At 38.3% G+C, this 23,045-nt stretch overlaps 1 protein-coding gene across 1 annotated transcript; it reads right to left on the reverse strand.

Moving 5' to 3' along the window:
- Positions 1–481: 481 nt before the first annotated feature.
- Positions 482–22,985, reverse strand: LOC145781161 (uncharacterized). Its single transcript, XM_082592935.1, has 7 exons — positions 22,817–22,985; positions 14,295–14,444; positions 11,806–11,931; positions 8,246–8,269; positions 7,339–7,421; positions 6,470–6,665; positions 482–1,120 (listed from the first exon to the last, which is right to left on the reverse strand). The coding sequence occupies exons 1-7, from the start codon at positions 22,940–22,942 to the stop codon at positions 968–970; spliced, it is 858 nt and encodes a 285-aa protein (XP_082449061.1). The 5' UTR covers positions 22,943–22,985; the 3' UTR covers positions 482–967.
- Positions 22,986–23,045: the final 60 nt, after the last annotated feature.

The raw sequence follows: 23,045 nt of genomic DNA on the forward strand, positions 1-23,045 counted from the left end.
TCTTCCTCTTTTCTTGCCAATCTAGTCAAACGCTTAGCCTAATACGTAAGCTTATCTTGTTTTTGTTGAAAATACACCCTTCTTGAGCATAATCATCAAATCCCAATGTTAGATTTCAAAGGAGTTGGGAGATAACAGTTTTGGTTTACCATTTTCAAGAAGTCGTCGTCGTCGCCGTCGTGTGAGCCTCTGGGGCCAAGGGTCTATCCTTTTACCACCCCAGATTCACGATGTTCCCGGACTACACTGGAAGAATCACTCAAAAAGTACCAAGATCTACACTCAAAAAGGGATAGAGCAAGAAAAGTTTGAAAACAAGGCTCCACAATCACGGAATAACACACTTCACCTCAAACCTTTGCTGACACCTGGATGGGTTAATATTTAGACATGCACAGAAGTAGTTTTCAAACAAACCAGGCTACTGAGAAATGCTTAGCTGACCACACATAAAGCTAGATTTTTATTTATTGTACGTAAAACCAACTAAAAGGGGAATTTGTCAAAGCAGAAAAGAAGGAAATGGAATAACAAAATTTATGCAAATACTAATTTATTCGATTTGTTGGAAAGATCAATAGAAAAACTCAGATTGTTGTAAGCCTAATTCTTCATTGACTTTTCGTATATCTTGTGATATGCATCTACAAAACAATTATCGTAGGCCTGCAATACAGAATTGGCATAGGGTAAAATATGATTAGGTTATAAATAAGTTATTTAATAGATTTGCTCACCGGTATATCTGGACTTTGCAAAAAAACAGGAAAAGTGCGAAATAAAAACAGCATACTAAAATACAAGATAAGACAAGTCTCAAATTGTCTCAATTCAACATGGAACTTTATTACGATACCTACGAAGATTTGGTTTAAAAGATTGTTGCACTAAATTAATATTTCTGGGCTACTCAAAAGTAAGCCCACTGCTAGTTGAAGGCTATTAGAAGTTGATGTGTCAGAGTAGCTTAAATTATTTGTAGTTCTTTGCACTTGACCTCTTGTGTCAACCTCACTTTAGTGATTTTTTCCACCGGTATGCGGTAAGCATAATAAAACTGATGGACTCCATTCACATGAAAATCGAAGAAATTCGTATTTTTTGCCGCAAATATTTCGATCTGAAAATAAATGTAGCTCTAATCATCTCTTGGTTATAAAAGTATTTTTACCTCAGACTATTTCAAAGATAGAAGTAAACCATTGGCCTTAGCCTACAATAAGCTCATTAAATCTTAGCAGAGATGTACGTATGCGCCGCAAATTCTACGCCGCATACATGCGGCGTAGACTTTTTGTTTGCGCTAACGCTTGCGGCCACATTTTTTTGGATAGTTTGCGCTTGAGGATGCGCCGTAAATTTTTCGCGGTTTTTTAGCGCATAGCGTCAACGCATACTTTTTAATATCTTAGTTGTTGTTTGCAATTTTTTTTTGTCAAACTGCGAAATGTTGACGTCTTGCAATTGCCCATTGTTCTAGTGTTGTGTCACAGTGTCATCTATTGTTCAGTCAGCTGGAGTTTGTTTGTATATCGCACTACTGCCTTTGACGCTAGAGTCCCACGTGGAGACTGAAGTCTTGCAGAAAAAAAGAAAGAATTAGTTAAAACAACTTAGGCCTACTGCGAAATTACTTAGTAAATTACGGGTCAGAACAGGAATGTAATGTAAGCAAGCAAGTAGGTAGGTTGGTAATGTCGCTCCATGTAAAATGTAAACAATGACTTGGCTTCGTAGTGTGAAGTTTTTTTAGTCAAGCAGTGTTGAAGGCGTTTGTAAGCAATTGTGAGCACTTTAATTTATATTAGTTAAGTCTTGCATTTTGGGGCAAATCAGAAACTTCTCAGGCAATGAGCAATGCAGCCTATGTATCTAAACAAACTCAAATATTTGGTCTCCGACCGTGATTGCTTGCATGATGTTGTACTCTGTATGTTATATTTAGTACATTACTTTGCCTTTGCCGGTTATTCTTGTTGTAGGCTATGTAGCGTAGTAATGTGTAGGCCTACATACAGTAGGCTATCAAGCTAAGGTAATTTTTACTTGACAATTTATACATTCTGATGCGTAAGTATGTAATTATATATGTTTTGTAACTTGATGAGCAGTTTAGCAAAACATGCATCCAGGGGCCAATTGTGAGAGGCTTTTGAGTAGCCTACTGCTAATAACACTAGTAATGCTAACTATCCCTGAATGCTAATAACAAAGAGTTGTGCAGTTCAGAATCTAAACTTGCTTGTGTCTGGCAGTTTTGTCTTCCATTAACCCACTTTTTAAAAATCTTATCAAAAAAAAGCATAGAGCTTACTGAGAGAATTATGGCATTAAAAGCAACATCAGTCTTATTCAAACGGAATCATTTTAAAAATAGTGTTTTTTATAATGGATTTTTAGGGAGCGACAGTTAGTATATTACTAGGAGCGACAGTTAGTATAGTACTAGAATTTTCTTGATAGGCATATGGTACAGTTTCTTACACTACACTATTGTATTCAGGGAATAAATTACGGTAATACTAATCTCCAAGTGAAATGGAGCATGATAATACAAATCCATGGCCCTACATGGAAAAGTATTTTAAGCTCTCTTCTTCGAAAGGCAAAAACTTATATTTTCAATGCCACATGTGCCTTCCGGCCAAAAAGATAATTTCTTGTAACGAGAAATCACGAAGTAGCTTGAAAAGTGTGTTGTTTCGAGTGGTTTATACCGTGTGAATGTTTGGCACCTAGCAAACAAAATGAGTTTGCGCTAGAGTATGCGCTAACGCTGACGCCGCCAACTTTTTTTACAAGTTGCGTTGACGCATGCGGCGTATAGTTGTTTGAACGTTTGCGTTTGCGCTGACGGCGTCAATATTTTTTGTATGCGCGTACATCACTGAATTTTAGCCTACAGGTCATCTGAAACAGTACTCGGAGAAGTGAAAAGAGCTCAAGATTTTTATTTTTAAATCACTGTCTAGTGTTTCGACTTGCAGAACATGTGGATCTCATAGACCCTGATATTAAGACATATTGCACTGGTTGTAACAATTGAGAGATGTTGCCTGAATTGCTGCCTTATAAGCAAGAAGAAGAACATTTTTATCTTAGCCATGTTTTAATTCAAAATATGAGAATAAATTTCTACTAAGCGGTAAATTTTTTTCAATTTTTGATAAAATTTATAGAAAAAACATTATATCAGCATATAGATACCGTACTTACTTGATTGTAAGCCGCATGTGATAGTGTTAAAAATTTAATGTAAGCCGCCCTTGAATGTAAGCCGCAAATACTGTTTACACGCAAAGCTGAAACTGTTTACTGTTAAGTACCATGAATAAAACTGACAACTCCTTATTTTCTTTCGAATGCACGTCATAAATGCATGTGACAATTTAAAATGCACGTCACAACTTCACAATTGTCAGCATCAGACAATGCCGTACGGCAAAATATCTATGGCAAAGTCGACAAGGAAAAAGGCAAAAACAAAAAAGAAAAATGTAAGCCGCCTTTGATTGTAAGCCGCCCTTGAATTTAAGACGCAAACATGACGGAAAAAAAAACTTTATAAGCCGCGGCTTACAATCAAGTAAATACGGTACTGATTTTTGATCCTGTGTGCCAACGTATAGCTGATAACATAACTTCGCCAATGTCATCAATCGTCATAAGAGCGTCGCAAGTTCAGCAAATTCTTCTAAGTGCGTTGCTTTGGAACGTATAAAACATTTGATTCCATAAGGAGACGCGATATATGCTACTAACATTTCAGATAAAAAAAATTTAAGGGTCCATGTCAGCAGCTTGGAAGGCACCAAAAAGGGTCCGCCGAGACAAAGCACTTGAGAACCACTGCTTTGCAAATCTTTTTCGAGGCTTCACTGAAAATTGTTTTGATTTTTTAAATACATGTTTAAAAAAAGCTTTAAAGAAAATCTGGCAACATTTTTTCACAACACACGCTTCCCACACTGCTGTCAAAATCAAGATAACGTTATCGTTAGAATTGCAGAGAGCGTTCATGTAATAAATGTTTGTAGATCTACTGTACAAAAAATATTGTAAAGAGATTTGCGAAGTATTGCATCGAAGATCAAGATACTTTGTTCAATTTGAATAGTGCGGGCACTAGAATAACGAGGTTAGCCATGCAACATATACGAAAAGCATCGTTGTATGCAACACGTTAATTGCACTTCCGCAGTATTGAGGGGAGTGTGATTTTTGGTGCTCTTATTCCATCAAACCAGACTCTATTCCAATCCAACTCCGAAAAATTTCATAACTATAAATTTCGAATCCGCTCCACTCAGGGGCTCTATCCTCTTTTAGAATTCGGGGGGGTGATTTTTGGACAGTGGGCTAAAATCGTCATAGTCATTTCAACTTCTGGGGGGCTGCGCCCCCCAGACCCCCCATTGCAGCATCAGCTTCTTTCTGATCGAAGCATAGGGTTTCCAAGTCGTTTCACAAAGTATGTTTCGGAAAGGGCATTTTTGGGTAAGTAAACTGGTAGTCACTTAACAAGAAATATTTCTGGCACTGCAAATGAAAACTCGAACCAATCATAAACTACGTGTTCCGTGACGTGAAAAGGGGCGAAAAGAAGATGATACAAAGCAAATTAAGTGCTGGATTTTCTATCAGCTGTTTTTTTGTTTGTTTATTTGTTTTTCATATTTTTACCCTGCATTGCGAGAAAGCGGAGTTGAACGCTATGCATCGGTGTACGCCTTCTGACGTACACCTGACCCACGCTGCAGCCGACGGCAATGTCTGTTTCCGGTTGTCTACTCTACTTATGACTTAAATTTGGTACTACCTATTACTCGAAATCGATCACTGAGTAGAGGCAATTATACTCATAGTAAAGTTTCTTCCCCAGAGAAACAACAGCAAGTGCGGGGGGGTGGAGTCGAACATTCAGGCTCTCGACTGCGAGCCCAACGCGCTAACCACTCGGCCACTGCTGCCGACTAAGTTGGCAGCTGGTTGGCTGTTTAGGGGTTAGGGTTAGAAAGTAGTCATTTCATTGACGTGGGTTCGATTCTCACAACTGCTATTGCTTTTTTTTCTTCTGTAATTACCAAATAAAGTTCAAAACAAAGATTAACTCTCTGGCTAAGTGCGAGAAAGGTCACAATTGGACAGTAGCCTCTTATAACATGTTCTGATTGGTTGGCGGTGTCATTCTAGTCATTTGCAGTGGCAGAATATTTTCTTGTTAAAGTGGCTGCCAAGCAAACTAAGAACACAGTGTAAACGCCTGGCTCGTAGTTCAGGGTTGCCAAACCAAAAAATCATATTGAAATGAAATATATATTCATATTAATAAAAAATTCAAAATGTGCTAACAGCGAAAATATATTTTTCAAAATTTGATCAATAAAATATCACAAAACCTTTTCAAAGCCAAATGAGTGGGGGGGGTGATTTTGCATTGATCACCCCCCCACTCCAATTAGTGGGGGGGTGATCACCCCCCTCACCCCCCCTTGGATAGAGCCCATGGCTCCACTCCAAAACGAATTTCTGAGTTAACTTGATTAGCCAATGCGTATAACAAGCATGCTCAGGGGTGCAAAGTTTTTTTGTCAACTTCAGTAGCATGTATATGTTTTTAGTGGCGCATAATTATGAACATTGCAGCTGGGCCGAAAATCGTAGAGACAGCTTTATTTTATTTTTTTTATTTTTTATTGTACAAACATAATTATATGGATTTATTTGATTTAACTAAAATCCAAAGTTGCTGAACCAAACTCCGAATCAACTCCATTCCAAAACGTTTGTGAAAAATAAAACTGTGAATCCTGTAAAACTGTGAATTCACTCCGTTTTCTGAAAATCGAGAAACTCCAGCTCCCCTCCACTCCGACTCCACTCTATGCTTCCCAGACAGCAAATCAACATTTTTTTACATTGATTCAACGTTTGCAGACGTCTGCAGACGTTGAATCAATAAAAAAACGGTTGATTTGCTGTCTAGGTTAACTCTACTTTCAGGTAGGCCTACGTTCTTATTTTTTCTGATTTTCATTCGAGTCTAAAGTTACTGTAATAACATTCCAAGCTGCTAGGCTAGCCAGATAAAACTTCGGTTTGTTTCACAGGGTTGTATCATTGTATGTAAGAATGCAAAAACCTGTAACCATCAACATATTTTGTTCATTAGGTCACTCGATCTCACTTGAATTTCTTTATGCAAAACCTTACAGTAACCTTGCCTATCGTAACTAGGGATGTTCAAAACAAACTTTTTTGGTCAAAACAAAACAAATAATTTCGTCTTGAAATGAAATAGCCAATTACGTTTTTTTTCGAATTTTTGCCCAATTTACCCAATTTTACCTAATTTGAATTTTTACCCAATTTCAAATCCAAATTTTTTCAATATTTTTTATTTCGAAAAGCTCTCGTTGCAACACTCAAATTTCCATCAAATTACTTATGAAATAGACAAAAATCTTACCACAAATGGACCATCTAGAGCAAATGGAAATCCACCCACAAGTTCCTTTTCTTCCCTGCCCCAAACTCCATCAAAGGTATTACGAACAACAGCAGGTTTGCCTTTGTTCCAATGGATATGAAGCCCAGGTTTCCTGAATCGGACAGATGTATGGAAAGCAATCTGGTCAGACGCAGTCAGAAAATCAATCCCAAATCTGCGCAAAATATATTAATTTAAAACAAAAAATAATAATGCCTAATAATAAAAGAGTAATAATAGTACCATTATGGTTTAGAAATTTGATAATCATGTTGAACAGATTGCCAACTACTTATCTTACGCAAAAAGATTACAGACCTAATCTTACGTCTCCCCCTAAATGTAAGTTAAGTTTTCTACTATGTATCAGACTGATCGTATCAGTAAAGTAAACAATAATTAAACTTTCCCCAATTCAAATATTGGTGACGTATCATGGTTTAAACAATGTAACGACAAAGACTCCCTGTTTTTCTGGTTTCAGCACATACTTCATGTTGGGGAGATGTGGGACCCATGGATACACAGGGACCAATGTATCATGGTAATATTGAGCCTCCAGAAGGCTAACATGTGAAGAAAAATTTTAAACATTTTTTTCGTAGTTCTTTAAAATATAAATCTGCAGCTTCGAGCTACCATGAGCAAAATTCTCCTCGCTACTATTTTGTATACCGGTACAGATGTTACAATTCTTGTAACAACAGCTATAAAAGAGGTGTTTCATAATTTTGTAATTGATACATTATTTTGATCTCGAGTATAAACGTTTTACAATTAGTCAAAGTTAACAAACCATCCTCATCAAGTTTTCACAAACAGTAAGAAATTACAGTAAAGCCACTCACAGGAATCCGGCGGCAGATCCTGTGATCCTTACTCTACGATCTTCGTCTTTTTTGAAGGAAATATCGTACAATTGATTTACTTTCTAAAGGAACGGCAACATAATTAAGTTAGAGGCGTGGGTTCAAATCCTATGGTAATCTAACTAAATTTTTAAGACATAGTTTATGCTCAATAACATACCTTGTGCACTAAGTAGGCTACATGTGAAACCGAATTTTACTGTTGTCGAAAACATGGCTACCTGGATGTGCGGCTTGATTGGTCACATTTTCCAGATTTTGATCACTGCTACTGTCTGACGGACATTTTTTAAGATTCTAGTACTTTTTTCGGACTCGTAATGACATACTGTTGCCAACTGCAAAAGGCTTTTGTTGCCTTGGCAAAGCAATCACAAATGAGAAAAAATGGCCTAAGTAAAAAAAAAACGGTAAATCAGAGCGTTAGCAATCGGCTAACAATAGGACTAAAATTTTCTGAATGAAATTGTCTTTGTTTGAAAAAGTCTGGTGATGTTAACATCCAATTTGTCACCTGAAGAAGACATTAATATATCTCTTTTAGAAAATTTCATTCAGACAGTTAGCCTACCAAAAGTTAGCGAAACCTAGAAAACTCTGCAAAATGTAACAAATCAGGCCATATCTTTAGATAGCCATGCCAAAAGTTTGAAAAATCTTCATTCTACTATTCCTCTCTTCACCATTCCGATACTAAATTAAGCGAAGTATTTTGATCAGAATATTTTTTTTTAATTTTTGTAAAGGGCACATGATTAAGTGTTCTAAACTTTCCTACAAAAAAAGCTGATTTATGTAAATGTCTGTCTATTAAAAACATAAATATAATCTGCGTATTCATAAACAAGGCTACATAGTTTTGATTAGTTTATAAACAGTGGCTTACCGGCGAAGATATCACTCTTCCAGTCTGAAAAAAGAATTATTGTTAGTTTAAAATATTCGGTAGCCAACCTATGGTTGCAAAAATCAATAAACATTCAAATCTACTTTGGTTTGGTTTGGTTGGTTTTTGAATCTTTCTCCTCGCACTGACAAAGCCTTGATTGGTTATTCCTGGTAGTTTCGCATACTTGTAGAGGCTCTTGATGCAGGGCCGGTTACCGAAATTGACAGAGTGAAGTTTTCCGATTGTTGAAGTGTTGTTGCTGGGAAATTATTCCATTCACTAGGTGCCGATGACGTGCATCGCATAACTAATGAAACGAGTTTTTTCTAACCCAGGGGTGTGCAACCTTTTATACTGCTGGGCCAAATAGACGTAGGTCTATTCTGGTTAAACCGTTGGCCAAACTTGCGTCTTTCATCGACTATCCTTACCACCAAGCAAAAATCAATTTAGTTTGTTTCAAATCAACAGAAAAATTTTTTAAAACCTGTTGTTTTTGACAGAAATGCGTTAGCCAAGCAAAGGTCTCATGCTGAGACGATTTTGTGATCTGAGAGCAGAAATTCATAACATTTTTTAATCATTAAAGGGCAGCCAGTTCATGAAATGAAAAACAAAGGCTGGTTGTGTCATCTAGTTTTCTTGATTGATACAGCTAAACACTTGAATGACCTCAAAACAAAGCTGCAGCAAAATGACCAATAGCTTACCGTATGTAAATGATAGGCTATAAAGGCTACATAGGCTAATAGCGTTTCAAAGCAAGTTAATAAAGTTCACAATTGAAAATGCAAACTTGAAAAGATCACATAGCCTACAAAAAGGGAATCTCAGTCACTTTTAAACCGTGAGAGACACTGGGCTGTTTCCAAAGAAAAAGAAGGGATGCGCACACTAACTTCAAAATCTGTTTGAATAAGTTTTTAAACCTCTTCAAAGACTTCAAATCTCACAAAAGAATTTCAAAGGCAAAGTAGCCTACATGAAAATAAATCCTGGCGCTTTTTACCGCAATCATCTCGATCAAGACAAGTTTTCACATTTGAGAAAATTTGTGGCTTTAAAAATGCTATTGTTTGACGTGCGTGAGGCAATTTTTTTCCAAACTATAGGATTCATAAAATCTTTTGATCCACCAGTAGGCCTACTGACTAATGAACATCTGAAAAATACACTTCGGATTGCCGGCACCTCCTCATCATTCAAATCACTGATAGAAGTGGCCGACTCTTTATTTGCTGTAATTTCAATTAAAGTGAATCTGGATAGAGTAGTTGGGAAAGTAAATAAGCTTTAAGGTTCACATTGAATGTTTTTTTAATAAGTAGAGTTAAGATTATTCAAAACCAGAATTGCTCCAGAAATAGAAAAAAGCTTGACAAATTTACTGCAGTATTGTTTCATTTCTGAATACTCTTGGCACGAGCCAGTAACCAAAGCCTGCTTCAAATCACATACTTTCACTGCGCGGGCCGCTGGTTGTGAGTCACATCTTTTGCTTCGCGGCGCAGATATGGTTGCACATCCCTGGTCTGACCAAAGGTTTCTGCAAAAATAGCACTTAACCGTATCTGTTACAGCTTCCTTTTGGCGGCAAGAGTTACTGGCCGAGACCATCAAGTCTACGTCTCTCTTGTTGCTAATTACTCCGTCGGCTTACATCAAATAACAACGGGAAAAAGTACGCCGTTGGTCAAAAGCCTTATCTATCACTTCAAGCAATTTATTTTGCAAAATATATTCGTGATTGTGTATTTTAGGTAGAAAAGGTGATAAAGACTCGGTTTTTGACCTATTTTCGCCATTTCTTGGTCAAATTTCTCAGTTCACATTTTATTTTGAAAGACTTCTTGCATTGAACACAGAATTTCATCAACTTTGTTTTTCAGTTTTGTGCAAACAGTATTCCATGCACTTTTTGCACTACAAAGCAATTTGTGCGAATAACAAATTACTTTCCTAATTATTGTCTGCCAGCAAAGAATGACTCATATCGCGTCAGAGACCGACTCAGTACCGAGACAGCAAAATCGACGTTGAATCAATGTAAAAATGACGGATTTTGCTGCCTGAGTACAGAATGGAATTTTAGCGCCGTCGCGTTATGAGTGACAAACACAAAATGATACCGCATGCTAATAGTAAACTGTCAATCAAGCTATTTAACACTCTCAATGCCATCGTTTGGAGCAATTTGGAGAAATTTTCCTCCTGCTTTTGTTGCCATGGTAATTAAAAAATACGTTGCCATAAAATCGGAACGCTCTTTGAAGATTTGGTGCAAATCGGCGTTGCGACTGATCGGTGAAGCAGCATATTGCATTTACAAAAGCGCGTCGCGCCAGTCAGCAAATCAGTTCATTTTTACATAGAATCAACCCATTCAGACATGAAATCAATGTAAAGAAAAACGATAGGTCAACTGGGTGATTCAATGTATTCAGACGTTGAAATAATGTAGCAATGAACTGTTAGGCTAACTGGGTTCTTGGAACAAATGGAAGGGCTTCTGTAAATGTTTCTCAGCTTCAACGTATCCTAGTCTGCAAAAGTTCCCTTTTATACACGATTTCAACGTTTAGCGACGTTGAAACGATATAAAAACGGCAATTTCTGCTGGTGGGGATAACTAGGCTACCAGTACGGTGACTAGGCTACCAGTGCGGTAACTAGGCTATGCTACCTGCCGAGCCTAAACAACCTCTAGCCTACATCTAACTAAAACTTAAATTATTTATGATCTTATTGAAATTAAGAAAAAACTTACACAGCAGCACTATCCAGAATCATTACCTGAATACAGCGCAGTTGTGTAGCCTATAAAAAAACAGTCTAAGCTGTCTGGACCTGAAATTGCAGTTTGCCATGGAAACGACAGAGAACTCTGCAGCTCCTTTGGCGGATAATTTGTACTTTCACTTTTTAAAGGGGATCAATGAGTATAAAATCGTTTTTGGGGTTAAAAAAATAAAAAAAACTCTCAAACCCCAAGACTGGCAACACAGCAAGCCCTTTTGGGGCATTGTGACATCATGGGGCGTCACAATGCCACGTGATTTCGCGTAGGTGGCACAAAAAGTGTTAATATCAGCAAATTTCTTGCATTTCATAACTGGCTGTGACAAAAGGTTTATTGTGAACTTCACAAGTATCCGATACCAACATAATCGGGATTAAAAGTTGGGGCAAGAAGAAAAAAAAGCAAAAGTCAAGAAATCTCAGGTTTCTGGCGTCACTGCTTCTATGTGACATTGCTGAATTAGCAGAGGGCGAGACCAATGGGTCTACGCCAGTAACAGGTAGGGTTAAAACAAATAGTATCCGGAATGCACCGAAAGGCAACTAAAAAGCATTTAGTCCACATGATCTCCTCATCCAAGACATCCACCTTTAGTGTTCCCATTTGCAAAACGGAGGATAGTCAGTCGCCGATGATATGTCTGTAAGATCTGCTTCACGATACTACCTTCGTATGAGGCTGAAAGTTACTCCAAATTAATGCGCAATTGAATCGAAAATCCCTACATCAATGCTAAGGTAGTTGTTAGGCTACGCACCTGGGGTACTTTTTCGCTTTCCCCGCTTCCTGCTGATGTTCCGGCGGATGAAGGCTCAGAGTTGACAGGTTTGGTTTTACATGCAAGGATTGCCAGGTCCAAAATAATTCTGTAGCCAAACTCCAACTGAAAAATAGCCAAACACAGTAAAAAACTAGCCAAATTTTTAAACGTGTAGCACTACAAGGATTTTTAAGCTTTTCAATTGATTAATTCAACTATTTAAACCGAAAAGACACCTCTCATAAGTATACTAAAATGTCAATTTGCAATATTTATATATGTCAAGGGTGAGAAAACTTTTCAACTCAAGGATCAAAAATATTTCTCAAAATTTGACAGGCTGGCAGTGGAAAAAGAATGTTTTGCTGGCTAGCTAAACACTACCGAAATTTTTTTTCACTTTTAGAAAGAAATAACTAAACCGCAGATCATTCCGGCAGAAGATATTACACCTCTGTGTCATTGAGGCAAGAAGTTATCATGACCGATCATGATAGCATAGCCTACAGATCGCATCATTTGGGATAAAGTTATTTGAACCACATCATCAAGTCGTGGACTGCAATGATGACCCCATATGAACTTCAGAAATATAGTTACCTTCAGCCAAACAACTGTTTTACACAGTCGTGGTTGTATTTACTTTGACATAATCTATATGTAATCACTAATCAGCATTTGAAATTAGCATATTTTTATTGCGGCAAAGTTGTTGTCAACATAAAATTATGATTGTGAAATGGCGTCTGTAATAATTGTCGAAGTAAAAATTTTGAGCACCTTTATTTGCCGTAATTTAAACTTCATATTCAAATTTAATGATTTTGTGTCAAATGTAAACTTTATGCGCTTGTTTATGCTAAACCCACGAAATAAAATAACTACTTACTGAAAAATAGTATTCACTGCACAGCAAGTAAAAAGAGCTGTTTCAAGCAATCAGTTTTTTTACGTGTATGATCGTTCTTATTACGTAACATTTCATAATGGTTGCAGTAGACCTCAAACCTCACCAGCGCATAAAACGATGATGCAAGGTTGGCTAGATAATGATAGTGGCAATAGATGTCGGTAATGTTGGAAACTGATCACACAAAAACAATACTAACAGAATAAAAGCACGAAAAAAAACTGAAATGCTCGACAAGATGAAAGCGATGTATATCCACCAGCAACGGCAATAGTAAGTCTTAATAGTTCAACAGTAACTTGCACAGTGGCGTAGCGTCTAAATGGCACGTGCCTCCTCCCCCCCCCAATCATTTCAAAGTCGCAGCAAAAAAGTAAAACTATTTTTGTTTGGAAAAAATTCATAATGTTGGTTTGAAAAATTTCTGAATTATAAAGTATCAGGTGTGTGGGAGGTAGGAGATGGTTAATAATCAAATAAACAGTGAGGCATTGCTTTCAGTCCTCAGTATGAAGAAGGACCGTAGCCTAATGATTGTGATGAATTAATTCGAAAAGTCACTCAACTTCCAGCTGTTTGAAACTTCACAGTCGCCTTGCAATAACTTCCCTAACTAAAACTTTAATATTGTCTGCACTTGCGAAAATGTTATGCAATCTACTGAAGAGCATTCTGTGGGCTCAAGTTGTCAACTTCCTAGTGGTGAGCTCTGGAAATTGATTCTTGCAATCAAATGAATGACAACAAATCGAGACAGCAATTTTAGCTCACAGAGCTCCATTCAACCCCATCCTGTACAGAGTGATTGGAACTTCGGAGCTTTCGGTCTTTGATAATATCCACTTCCTCTCATCAATGATCCAACCGAGCTGTTGTATCCCACTGTCACCAAGCGCTTCAAAAGGTGTCCAGTGACAATGTTTGATGTCCTTTAAAAGGATTCATTTAGCAGTAACTGAATTCAAATTTGGCAAGTTTTACTTCATATCTACCCGATGTAGTGCTGAATTTTTTTTAAGATATTGAAGAATTTTGTTTGAATTGCTTAGTCTGTTTTCAATCGTATATTCCCGGATAGAGCTCTATGTTGCATATATGCAATAAAATTTTTGGAGAGTACATGACTTTGTATGTATTGTTTCTGAATTATGCAGTTCAATCCTATCAAGTTTTTACTTACGATCATACGATAAGCCTTTACATGACTTTGGGAGAGTAAAATGAATGTTTGTGAAGAAAATGAACCAAAATATACTTTCGATTAACTCTTTATAGCTCAATGCTTCAAATTGACAACAAGTTGCACAGATAAATGTCTGTGTTGATTGATTGAATTGATTTGCTTTTGGGCGCTACTGGGTGATCAATGTTACAGACAATATGTGTAGGTATTCTTGCACTACTGCAGTAGCTTACCACCATGATACAAAAATTAGATTTATCCAAGGTCAAGACTCTGACTCCAATCACACACACAGCTTACACACACACCTCCGGTTCCGGAGCCACTATCACCTCCGTTCCGGAGTTGAAAAAAAGGCTGGAGTTTGGTTGGAACCGGAGGTTGTTCACTAACCATTTGGCTTGTAGTAGATGGCGCAGTTGCAGATGATGTGATCTGTGGTTTGTTCTTCTTCGCCACAGTCTCAGATTGCGGATGGCCATTCTCCATTTGTGCATGTTGGAACGAAATAATCCAACGGCAGAGCTCTGTCTTGGTCTTATTCTAAAGTTTAGAATATACAACAGTATGTATTTAAAAGCTAGCCTTTACGGTACTGTCTCTATTGTCTACATAATAGGCCTATCTATCACAACTGGCGCTTTGGTTTTCAAAATGCTCTGGATGCTGCCATATATTGTTCATGTTGCTTTTATTGTTTAATTAATTATTCACGCGTCCATATAGGAAGAATCATTCCAGAGCGATGTATAGTAGGTGAGCTGTAATTGAACAAGTGCTCTGACGCCTAAAGCTAGTGCCTGAAGCCGACGTGTTGATTCACCGTTCACTGTTGGTGAAATTGTATTTCTGTTCGCAGTTTTAGTTTGTGCAAGTTGGAGTGAAGGGTGTTGATTTGGCTGGTCTGCTGTTAACTTGAGTTGTGTTATAGAATGATTATTTATTTTGCAGATTCGAGTTTTAAGTTTAATAAAGCCAAATAACGGTTACAACAATTTATTAAACTTATAATTTAAACATGGACAAGGTCTTGAAACCTGAACGTTTGGAAACTGAGCCAAGTGCTCCGTCAGCAGTCGACGAATTCAAACATTGACTTGAGACGTTCAATCACTATTTAGAAGCTTTGGCTGCAGCAAATTTGAACCCAGACAATTTGAAAGTTTTAATCAACATGGTGTCCTCGAAGGTTTATAAAAGTATAGCAAGTGCTAGAGACTATGAATCGGCCATGACTATCCTGAAGGGTCTCTATGTAAAGCCTAAGAGGTTCCAAGCAATCTCAAAAAGTTATCTTTTTATGATTTCAAAAAACATAGCAAAGCATCAGCTTTGCAAAGTTATGATACTTGATAAGTGGGTCTTCATTTGGCCTAAGCTCTTACATTCAACAATGTCTATTGTCATGGTGTCCAGTGTCCACTGATTTTCATGATTACTATTTGTTGGAAAATCTCGCACACAATTTTATGAAGCTGACAATTAATTGTAAGCTACTAGTCGAAGTATTAGTCTTGTTTGTGTTTTCTTTTTTGATTGTAACTAATTTGGTTAAATTGTTGATTAGTTTCATAACTCAAATTATTCTTTCCAGGGTGGCAACTGACTAGTTGACCGTATGGTCGTTTCGTTGTCTCCCTATCAATAACAAAACCTCAACATTGTATGTATTATTGTTTTATGTCACTTTTGTGTTTTGTTTTTTGATAAATAAACGATTGATTGATTGATTGATTAAGAATATCGTAGCTGCACGTCATCGCTTGCACACATGTCGACAGCAACCTAGTGAAACAATAGACAATTTCGTTTTGCGCCTGGAACATTTTAGTAAAGAATGTGAATGTAACGCTGTGACCGCCGAGGAGCATCGTCGCGGACTATTGAGAGATGCGTTCATTGCCGGTCTGTCTTCGAGCGGGATACGCCGACGATTGTTAGAAAACAGAAGTCTGGATTTTCAAGATGCATATGTGCTAGCTCGTGCTCAAGAGCTCGCAATTGCAAACGCTGAGGCCTATCAAACATCAACCAGTTCCATGGCGACCAGCAGTGCATGTGCGTGGGAGTGGCCAAACGGACAGGAACGACTTTCCAGTCAGCAAGAACCGCAGTGCGCCGAACCAGAGCTTCTTCAGGCAGCTTATGCTAAGCAACTGTGTTATTTCTGCGGAGAAGCTCGCCACCCCAGAAGGGAATGCCCAGCAAGAGATTCAGTTTGTCACTACTGTTCCAAAATCGGACATTTTTCGAGAGTCTGTCAACAACGTTCTGTTCGTTCTAAATCTAAACAATCACAGCGCACCAAATTGAACACTATCCGAAGCTCAGTACTAGCTACAGCTAATCTTTCAGCAACGCAAAACAATAACAACGTTTTTTGTGATGTTTTAATTGACGGTTTTACTGCAAAATCATTGATGGACACGGAGTCATCAGATTGCTACGTTACCAAAAGATTTGTCGATCAACATTCCTTAAAGATTCATCAAACATTGGGCGAAGTAATTTTAGCCGAAACATCTGTTCGTTTGCCAATCTTAGGGCAATGCTTTGCTACCTTGATCGTAAACAAAATTGAATATTCGAATGTTTCCTTCAACATTTTAGACAATTTGGCCACGGATGCAATAATCGGAGAGAAAATCTTTAAAGAACACGAAAGCGTTGTATTTAAATTCAATGGACATCGTCCTGTGCTGACTCTTAACGCCTTACCAAAAATGAATTCGCTTCACCGTAAGGGAACGTTCAAATATTACGTAACGCCTTCGAGGGGGAGGGGGGTTTATGCAAAGCGTTACGTTAGCGTCACATCGGGGGGGAGGGGTTCAAGCAAAAAGTTACGTAACGCTTTCGAGTACGGAATGGTAGTTTTTTGTGCTGATTTCGTAGTGAAAAAACGTTAAATGGGGGAGGGGGGGTTGAAAAAAACGTTGCGTTGGCGTTACATGGGGGAAGGGGGGGTCAAAAATTCGGAAAAAAAGCGTTACGTAATATTTGAACGTTCCCTAAGCCCTTCGACCATTTAACACAAGATTGCCATCCAATTGCTGATAAGACCAGACAATACTCCAAACAAGACAGAGATTATATTCATGAAGAAACACAATGCTTGCTACAAGACGGCATGATTGAACCAAGCAATTCTCCGTGGAGGGCTCAGGTTTTGGTTGTGAAAAACGAGCAATCAGGGAAAAGGCGCATGGTCATGGATTACAGCAGAACTATTAACCGTTTCACTCAGCTTGATGCATATCCATTACCACTAATCGAAGACATTGTCACCGAACTTTCTAAAAATAAAGTATTTACCACTGTCGACCTAAAGTCCGCTTACCACCAGATCGAACTTGATCCGAAGGATAAAGAATACACCGCTTTCCAGGCGGGCTCTGGCTTGTATCAATGGCGACGGTTGCCGTTCGGTTCAACCAATGCCGTTTCCGAATTTCAACGAGTCATTAACTGGTTAATCAAAAACAACAATTTAAAGGGCTGCTTTCCTTACCTGATGACATTACGATTGCTGGGAAGAACCAAGCTGATCACGATCGGAACTTGGAAGAATTTTTTAAAGCCGCATCAAAAGCCAACTTAACTATAAACGAGAAGAAGACACAGCACTCTCAATCAAAGGTTTCTTTATTAGGATATCAAATCGAACATCAGTCAATCAAACCAGATCCAGACAGAGTGCAACCACTTCTCGATTTACCAGTACCCAAAACGCACAAAGAGCTCCAGCGCCTGGTTGGACTATTTGCTTATTATGCACGCTGGATTCCTAACTATTCAGACAGAATACATCCGCTTATCAAAGCTTCATTGCCTCTGCCAGAAAGCGCCAATCAAGCCATTCAAGAAATCAAGTCAGTGCTGGCTACAGCTTCGTTGCATCCTATCGACAACTCCCTACCCTTGACCGTGGAAACTGACGCTTCCAATTTTGCTATTGCTGCGACTCTTAATCAAGATGGACGCCCAGTTGCCTTTCACTCAAGAACCTTGTCGACGGGTGAACAGCGTCATTCTGCTGTGAAGAAGGAAGCATATGCTATCATGGAGGCTTTGCTCAAACGGAGACACCTATTAATCGGACGTCACTTCACATTAATCACAGACCAAAAGAGCGTATCGTATATGTTCGACGTCAAACACGCAAGTAAAATAAAAAACGAAAAGATAACTAGATGGCGAATTGAACTCTCTCAGTTTAGTTACACGGTCTTACACAGACCAGGGAAGGAAAATGTAGGTCCCGATGCACTTACACGTGCATTCTGTGGTGCAATTAGTAAAAACAATTTGCGTGAGCTTCATGTTGCTCTGTGTCATCCTGGCATTACTAGAATGACTCACTTCGTGCGAAACAAGAATCTTCCTTACTCCGTAGCAGAAATACGAGACATGGTTTCCAAGTGCTCCGTATGTGCTGAAGTCAAACCACGCTTTGTCAGATCGGACCAATCTCAATTAATAAAGGCTACCCAAGTATTCGAAAGACTCAACTTGGATTTTAAAGGACCTCTTCCCAACGCAACGAAAAATAAATATATTTTGACCATCGTCGATGAATATTCCCGATTTCCATTTGCTTTCCCATGTGCCGACATGACGCCAACAACAGTAATCAAGTGTTTAACGGAACTGTTTGCTACTTTTAGAATGTGTTCATATATTCACTCGGATCGCTGGTCTTCCTTTCAATCTCAAAAATTAAAATCTTGGCTGCACTCTCATGGGGTAGCTGCCAGTCGAACGACCAGCTACAATCCTAGAGGAAATGGACAGTGTGAAAGATACAATGGAATTATATGGAAGGCGGTCCAATGTGCGTTAAAATCTCGTCAGTTGCCACCTTCCCATTGGGAAGACGTTTTGACCGATGCCCTGCATTCAATCCGTTCATTATTATGCACGTCAATCAACTGCACACCTCATCAACGATTCTTCCAGCATGCTCGACGCTCGGTCAACGGAACTACTATTCCGTCGTGGCTTAAACCAGGTCCAATTTACGTCAAAAGACACGTGCGTAATAAGAATGATCCTTTAGTGGACGAAGCGGAACTGCTTGAAGCAAACCCAGGTTATGCTCACGTTCGTTTAAGTAATGGAAATGAAACCACCGTGTCTATTAGAGATCTCTCACCATGTAACAGGTCTGCCGACGATGCTGCTGTAAATCCGGCGTGTAATTCTGAAAACGAATCTTTCGCCGAACCTGATGCTACTACTCCAGAATTCTTGTCCATCGTACCTCGAGAAAGTAACACTTCCGAGCTGTCGTCTTCAGAAACGATGCAGCCTGATGATGGACCAAGCGAAACTAATGAGAATAGCGTTGTCACTCCAAAGCTGCGCCGCTCTGAACGGAGACGCAAACCTGTCGATTACTACGGTGCTGTGCCTTACGTTTGATACAATTTGTGTTCAACTTCATGCTATGGCACATGTAAACATTAGCAGTGTTGTACGTTGACGGCGTCAACTTTTTGTTGACGCTGAGGCTGGCGCCGTCAATTTATTTTTCAGTTGACGGAAGTGATAGCGCCGTCAACTATTTTGCCGATTTTAAGCGTCAAGCGCTATGCGTCATTTTTTATTTTCATGGAAAAAAATGAAAAATCTCGTTTCACAATTAGAGTTTCACCTATGGTTTCACAATGTATTCTGGCCAGCGCGACTCATCCGAATTACCGGCTTTTGCGTTGGTTGGAATGGCTCTCTGGAATAAACGCGGAAGAAGTTCGCCAAATGGTGATCAGTCTAAGGCTATTTTTATTTTGACCTAAAAAAAAAATTTTTTGACTTTATTTTTATCAAATTTTGACTTTATTTTGACCTAACAAAATTGCTTATTTGTAAAGGTCACATTTCTTCCTTGAATTGATACCAGTTACTCAAACATAATATTTTGTCGATTTCAGACCCAAACGTAATATTTTGTCGAAAAGTCAAGGTTTTTATGGATTATAAAAAGTGCGTCGTGTTTTTCGGCGATAGGAAAATCTCCACAAATCTGTCTAACTTTTGCTGAAGACGATTTAGCTTGGCTATTCCTAAAATCCAAACTGTTGATTTTCGAAAAGACTACGTTTGTGAAGATGGAGCTTTTTATAAAAAATATTTATATACGTAACAATGAATAAACAATGGGCAATTTGCGATAAAAGGTACTGCTGATCCGTCAGCATTGTGACATATTTCCTGCTTTTATGGGTTAATATGGTTTAATTGTGTCGCTGTTCCTGATTTACAATGCTTCCACGAGGATTTTGACAAAGATTACTTTCAAGAAACACAAAAAGTTTGTCAAAAGCCATAATTTGACAAATTTTGACTTTATTGAAAATTTTGACTTTATTGTCAATTTTGACTTTATTTTGACCTATAAACTTCTTAGAAACAGTCCCCTAGGTGCTAAAAATAACTTTATTCTTGGATTCGTGAATAGACGAGGTCCTTAAAATTTTTTGACTTTATTGACTTTTGCGGGCCCTAGTGATCACCCATGTATTGAGAACGAGAGATCAGAGACAGAAAGCGAAAAATCCATGATCGACTTCGCGGAACGTTGAAGATACTTTATTTCAAGAGCTTTATGCCTCTGAAAAGAGCGATGTTGGTGCAGTGAACCTGGTTAAAAGATTTATACATGCTAAACTATCACAGCACGTTAGGAATAGTGATACCTTTCCGAGTAAACGTTTTCAATTTATTTTTGAAATACAACACACCAATACCAACCAGCGCTGCTGTGGAACGCATGTTTTCACTTGGAAAGGACAATAGCCTAGGCTATGCGTCCCAAACGCAGCAAATTGTCAGACAAAAGTTTTGAAATGCTTGCTTTTTCTGTAAGGAAATAACTAATAGGCTAAGCAGCTAATTACAATACAGTCTCAAAACATAATATCTGCTCTTTATTTTTAGCTATTGTTAGCCTAAACTTGGTTGAAATATTTCCGTTTTATGAGACGCTGGCAAAAAATAGCGCTAGAAATTAGCGCTGACGCTGACGCCGTCAATTTCTTTAAGAGCTTACGCAGTACTTTACGCCGTAAAGTTTTTAGGCAATTCGCGCTGACGCTGACGCCGTCAATTTATTTCAATGACGCGTACAACACTGAACATTAGATGTTGTAATAACGGTGTACCTTCAATTGCAATTTTAAGTTCCAATTGTTCTCTTTGTTTTTTTCAACTCTTGGTGTTGTTCAATTTTTATATGGGGGAGAATGAGCTGTAATTGAACAAGTGCTCTGATGCCTAAAGCTAGTGCCTGAAGCCGACGTGTTGATTCACCGTTCACTGTTGGTGAAATTGTATTTCTGTTCGCAGTTTCAGTTTGTGCAAGTTGGAGTGAAGGGTGTTGATTTAGCTGGTCTGCTGTTAGCTTGAGTTGTGTTATAGAATGATTATTTATTTTGCAGATTCGAGTTTTAAGTTTAGTAAAGCCAAATAACGGTTACAACAGTAGGCATTCAAACAGTGGCGTAGCCAGGGAGGGCGGGGGGCGGCACTTTCAGACTACGATTTTTGATTTTGATTATAATCTGATAAAAAAACTCATTTCATTTTCACATGCTTTTTCTTGCAGGGGCAGCAAAATCTGAATCCGCCCCGGGCGGCACATTCCCTAGCATTCCCTAGCTACGCCACTGCATTGAAATGATTGAACTGAAGTGAAACTATCGAATCAGGATCATGGAAAAGATAGATCTGAACAAATCTGATATCTTGATGTGTGGCTTACACTAAAGTTGAGCATGGATTAGAATTGGAGTGGAGCCGAACGTTTGCCAGATGATTGCACAATTTTTAGAAAATAAAGTGGATTAGGAATTTCATTTTTCACAAAGGAATCGGAGTTTGGTTTAGCGACTTTGCATTTCAGTTAAATCAAATAATTCACGTAGGCTGCTGTACAGTTCTGTTTGGAGAAGACAAAAAAATGTCTCCACGATTTTTAACCTATAGCGGTGATGATGAAAAGTGTGCTCGAAGAAAAAAAAATGTTTGTGCTATTAAAGATTTTAACCTAATTATAATCTTTCATTTCTGCTTCAAAATAATATTCACGACATAAAATGCTGTATCACAGTAGGTAATTAGCCTACATCATCATAACATAACATAACATGATGCCCTTCCGTGCCATTGTTCTTTGTATACCGGACACTTGTATCATCACTCGATGATGAGCTGATAGATGAGCATCATTGGTAGCCTATATCTTATCTTAAAACTTTAAAAAATGGCCTTTCAGCAACAGAATTGTCCTTTTTTCATTATCCTCCCCCCCCCCAGTCAAAAACATTTTCGGCACCCCTACCTATGCTAGAAGAAAACGGTAGCTCAAATGGAATTTTTTTTTTTTTTTTTTTACAGGTGGCCTTATCGTTCTTCTAGCTTACTTTTCAAAAAAATTTGCTGAGTTTTCTTATTGAAGCAACAATCTGTTAGTTGAACCACAGGCATACGAAGCCGACTAACGTGATCAAGTTTAACATATCTTCAAGTTTATTACATGTAGAAACACAAAACTACGCAACAAATTCATTATGGAACGTTTTCGACATCACAAGATGTCCTCTTCAGGAATAATATTCATACAACTTAACTACATCTGAATAAAATACACTGGTTAAACTAAATGGGCGAAACACGTGTCTATCGCTGAGTTCCTGCTACACTCGACTGCCGAGAAACAAACTTGACGATGTTAAACTTGATCATGTTACTCGGCTTCGTATGCCTATAGTTCAACAAGACCAACTCTCTACCGAAGCTCAATCTGTTAGTTATTGAAGCAACAATCAATCAGAGCGGATAATAATGCAATGTCGGGTTTTGCTATAACTTTAAAGGTTTATTAACTAACTTAATATCAGAATAAGCCTACTCACCCAATGACTTCCAGACGCCAAGCGACTTGTTTGGGAGGAAATCAATGCGAACATGTCAGGGTAAACCATCAAGAGCAAACTCGCAAGACAAAAAAGCACGCTCGCTCGCTGCATGCTCAATGCCATACAAACTCAGAGTGAACCTCGTGTTTTTCTAATGAAATATTGTGCCAAATTCTGCAAAATAAAACAAAAATATTTTTGTCAGTAATATCGTTGGAAATAAAAA

The sequence above is a fragment of the Aplidium turbinatum genome, chromosome 1, assembly GCF_918807975.1.
Source record: "Aplidium turbinatum chromosome 1, kaAplTurb1.1, whole genome shotgun sequence".
NCBI lineage: Eukaryota > Metazoa > Chordata > Ascidiacea > Aplousobranchia > Polyclinidae > Aplidium > Aplidium turbinatum.

Coding starts and splice junctions, on each gene's coding strand:
- LOC145781161 (XM_082592935.1), bottom strand. CDS start 22,942: ATGGCATTGAGCATGCAGCGAGCGAGCGTGCTTTTTTGTCTTGCGAGT. Junction 14,445..22,816: donor TGGCGTCTGGAAGTCATTGG/GTGAGTAGGCTT, acceptor TCTAAACTTTAG/AATAAGACCAAGACAGAGCT. Junction 8,270..11,805: donor AAAGCGAAAAAGTACCCCAG/GTGCGTAGCCTA, acceptor TTCTTTTTTCAG/ACTGGAAGAGTGATATCTTC.